The sequence below is a fragment of the Capsicum annuum genome, chromosome 3, assembly GCF_002878395.1.
Source record: "Capsicum annuum cultivar UCD-10X-F1 chromosome 3, UCD10Xv1.1, whole genome shotgun sequence".
NCBI classification, from domain to species: domain Eukaryota; kingdom Viridiplantae; phylum Streptophyta; class Magnoliopsida; order Solanales; family Solanaceae; genus Capsicum; species Capsicum annuum.
This window is the reverse complement of record NC_061113.1, coordinates 265,074,737-265,078,583: the sequence shown is the minus strand read 5'-3', so window position 1 is coordinate 265,078,583 and position 3,847 is coordinate 265,074,737. Positions and strand designations below refer to the sequence as shown.

At 35.4% G+C, this 3,847-nt stretch overlaps 1 protein-coding gene across 1 annotated transcript in view; it reads right to left on the bottom strand.

Moving 5' to 3' along the window:
- Positions 1 to 3,716: 3,716 nt before the first annotated feature.
- The window catches only part of LOC107865878 (protein PELPK1-like), a 5,662-nt gene continuing 5,531 nt past the window's right edge, over positions 3,717 to 3,847 (bottom strand). Inside the window, exon 2 of the mRNA XM_047408801.1 lies at positions 3,717 to 3,764. Coding sequence (XP_047264757.1) covers positions 3,717 to 3,764 — 48 coding nt within the window. The remainder of the gene's footprint in view (positions 3,765 to 3,847) is intronic.

Sequence of the window (3,847 nt, the reverse complement as noted above, 5' to 3'; positions counted from 1 at the left end):
GAAATGCTCGTCACGGCCAGACCCTGGTTTGGGTCGTGACAATTTCTCATATTGGTGAAGGTAAACTTGAGACTCAAAATGGTACTTTAAACCTTAAAAATGTTCTGGTTGTTCTAAATATTAAAAAGAATTTGATATCTGTGGGACAATTAGCTCAAGATAATTCATGTATCATTTCATTCGATGCTGATAATTTTTTTGTTAAGTCACATGAGGGCAAACTTCTTGCTAAAGGACACAAAAACAGAGGTTGTATGCATTAGATGAAATAAAGCATCAAGCCCTTTATATTTTCAAAAATCCTACCTCCGTAAACATTTGTCACAAAAGAATGGGTCACCCTCATCCAAAACTTTTGAAGCTCCTGCACTCAAGAAATTTAATCAATGTTTCTAGTAGGAAAAAAGAAAAACCTCTTTATATTAGTTGTCAAATGGGAAAGAATTGCAAAATTCTTTTTTTTTTTCATCCAATAATATTTCTAGATTTTCTTTAGATAAATTGCATTGTGATTTGTGGGGTCCTGCTCCAATTTTATCTTGTCCATAATTTAAATACTATGCAATTATTGTTGATGATTTTACTCGTTACTCATGGCTCTTTCCTCTAAAGAAGAAATCTGATTTCTTTAAGAACTTCCTTAAATTTCAAAGACAAATTGAAAATAAGTTCAAAAGAAAAATAATTTTTTTTCAAAGTGATGGTGGAGGTGAATTCACATCAACTGAGTTTGAAAATCATTTATCTCAATGTGGTATCTATCATCAATTTTTCTGTCCCCATTCCTGAACAAAACGGTGTAGCTGAAAGGAAGCATTGTCACATTGTTGAAACAGGTCTCACCTTGCTTTTTCAGGCAAACCTTCCTTCTAAATATTGGGTTGATGTTTTTCTAACAGCATGCTTTCTTATAAATCGTATACCCTCCACAACACTGAAAATGGAAAGTCCTTTCTTTAAATTGTTTAATTATCATTCTGACTATCGGAGTTTGAAAGTTTTTGGATGTAGGTGCTTTCCATATTTAAGAGACTACGGTAAGAACAAGTTTGCAAAGAAAATGTATCCTTGTGTTTTCCTTGGATACAACCCTATTCACAAGGGTTATAGATGTCTTGATCCTCTAACTAATAAAATTTGGATTTCACGACATGTTGTTTTTGATGAAAATACTTTTCCTTACGCTCCTTCCAAAGAAATGTCTATACAGGAACATCTAGAAGTCACAACATTTCCTGATTCAGATGCGTGGAGAAAGAAAGAGATCGACTTTATGATTCAAAAAAGGAGTGCACATCAATTGAAATCCACTAACGAAGATGGTCCACAGATTCAAAAAGGGGCACCATGTACTCTATGTGATGAAGACTATTTCTCTGAATCTCAAAAATAAAATGAGAAGTCACCTCAGTTATGCGATGCGGAGTCAAAAAATGACACTATATTGGAGATCACTCCTGAATTGGAAAATACGACAGAAAATATCAAAACTCATGCAACAAAAAATGAATAACACGTAGTTGGCAATGAAGAACCAGAATCTTTGAGTAGTGGACATACAAACTCTGACTACCATGATTCTCGAACAACTGCATATCAACCTCTTCACGAGTTACCTAATTTGAATGAAAAATTAACTTCTACTTCTAACAATTTATGTGAAGGTCCAATGCAAGCCTCAAAAGGCACTCCTATGGTAACTCGAACGAAGTTGAGGAATGATCCAGAATTAGATCCTAACCTTGCAAATGAAACTCAACAAATTAGAGAAAAAAGATATCAACGGGGAGGAAAATTGCATCACCACACCTTCATCGTAACTACCAGCATTAAAACCCCAAAATCTCACAAAGATGACCTTGCTCAATTGCACTGGCAAGAAGCAATGAAAGAAGAGATGCAAGCACTACATCAAAATCACACATGGACCCTTATGCCCAGACCAACAAACATTAATATAGTTGGTTCAAAATGGATTTATCATGTCAAATTCAAGGAAGATGGATCAATAGAACGATACAAAGCTCTCCTAGTTGCACAAGGATACACACAAGTGGAAGGCATAGACTATGAAGAAACCTACAGTCCAGTTGTAAAAGCTACAACAATAAGATTTGTGCTAGCTATTGCAGTCTCATCAAGATGGAAATTAAGGCAATTGGACATCAAAAACGCCTTCCTCCATGGTATCTTAAAAGAAACAGTATATATGGAGAAACCGCCGGCATTTAAGGATCCAAAACTCCCCACTTACGTGTGAAAGCTAAATAAATCAATCTATGGACTCAAACAAGCACCTCGTGCTTGGTTCAACAAATTTTCTGAATTTTTAATTCACATTGGTTTTGTCTGTAGCAGGGTAAACTCTTCCTTATTTATTTTAAGAAAAAAGAATATTATTGTGCTCATGCTAATTTATGTCGATGATATTGTACTTACAGGAAACAATGAAGAGTTTATATAGGCATTAATAACTCAACCTGCTTGGAATTTGCATTGAAGGACTTGGGAAAATTACATTACTTTCTTGGGCTAGAAGTACAATATTTTCTAGGAGACATTACTCTTTCACAAGGCAAGTACATGAAAGATCTTCTAAACCCATCAAACCTTATAGAAAGTTCTCATTTCAATACACCAATGACATTGAAATCAAAACCAACACTAGAGGACTCAAAGCTAGTTAATGCAAAGGAATATAGAAGTCTAGTTGGTGCACTTCAATATCTAACGTATACACGTCCTGATATCGTCCAAGCAGTCAATAAAGTATGTCAAAAATTGAATGAGCCATCAGAAGGAGGCATGAAAGCGGTAAAGAGAATTCTTCGCTATCTCAAAGGAACAATGCACTATGGAATCAAATTTCTTGCCCAAAGTCCTCTAAAGCTATATGAATTTTGTGACGCTGATTGGGCAGGCTGTCCGGACACTAGAAGAAGCACTACTAGGTACTATATATATCTAGGAGCTAATTGCATCTCTTGGTCATCAAAGAAGCAACCAACAGTTTCAAGATCAAATTCCGAAGCAGAATATAGATCAATGGCAAGTACAACAGCAGAACTAGTATGGATTACCTTCTTACTACGAGATGTTGTAATTAAATTACATGAACCACCACAACTCTTTTGTGATAACAAAAGTGCATTGCACATGACTATAAATCCGGTGTTTCACGCCCGTACGAAGCACATAGAGATTGACTATCACTTTATTCATGAGAAGGTAGCTACTGGAGCATTGACAACTCGATATGTTCCCTCATCTCATCAGATTGCGGATATCTTCACTAAAGCTTTGTCAAAACTCCTATTTCGGCATTTTAGGGACAAGCTAGGTGTACATTCGGTCATTGCCTCCAACTTGAAAAAGGGTGAAAAGAATGAGGAAAGACCTGTAACTATGGTTCATTATCCACATAAGGAAAGAGCTAATCACTTGATATCAAATCTCATCCAATGTGCTGCCATATCAAAAGGATTGCCTCAATCAAGATTTATCCCACAAAATATTCCTCAATATCCTCCTGACTGTTAGAACCAAATCAGGAGGATACTAATAATCTTTTGTTACTTTTTTTATTTCTCGTGAATTTCTGTATATATATAGGTTCCCATTGTAACTAAAATCATACAGAGAAAGCAATAAAAAGCTTGAATTGCAATTCTAATAAAGTTTTTCTCATTAAACACATGCATTTTAACTAATTATATTTACCATGATCCAGCCTCCATATGATCTCCAAGATCATCATCATAATACTGCCAGTAGCAGAAAGGCAATATCTCCATTGAAGATCAACAGGGATTCTTGTAACATCAAAAAATCATCTTCCTCTTTGTTC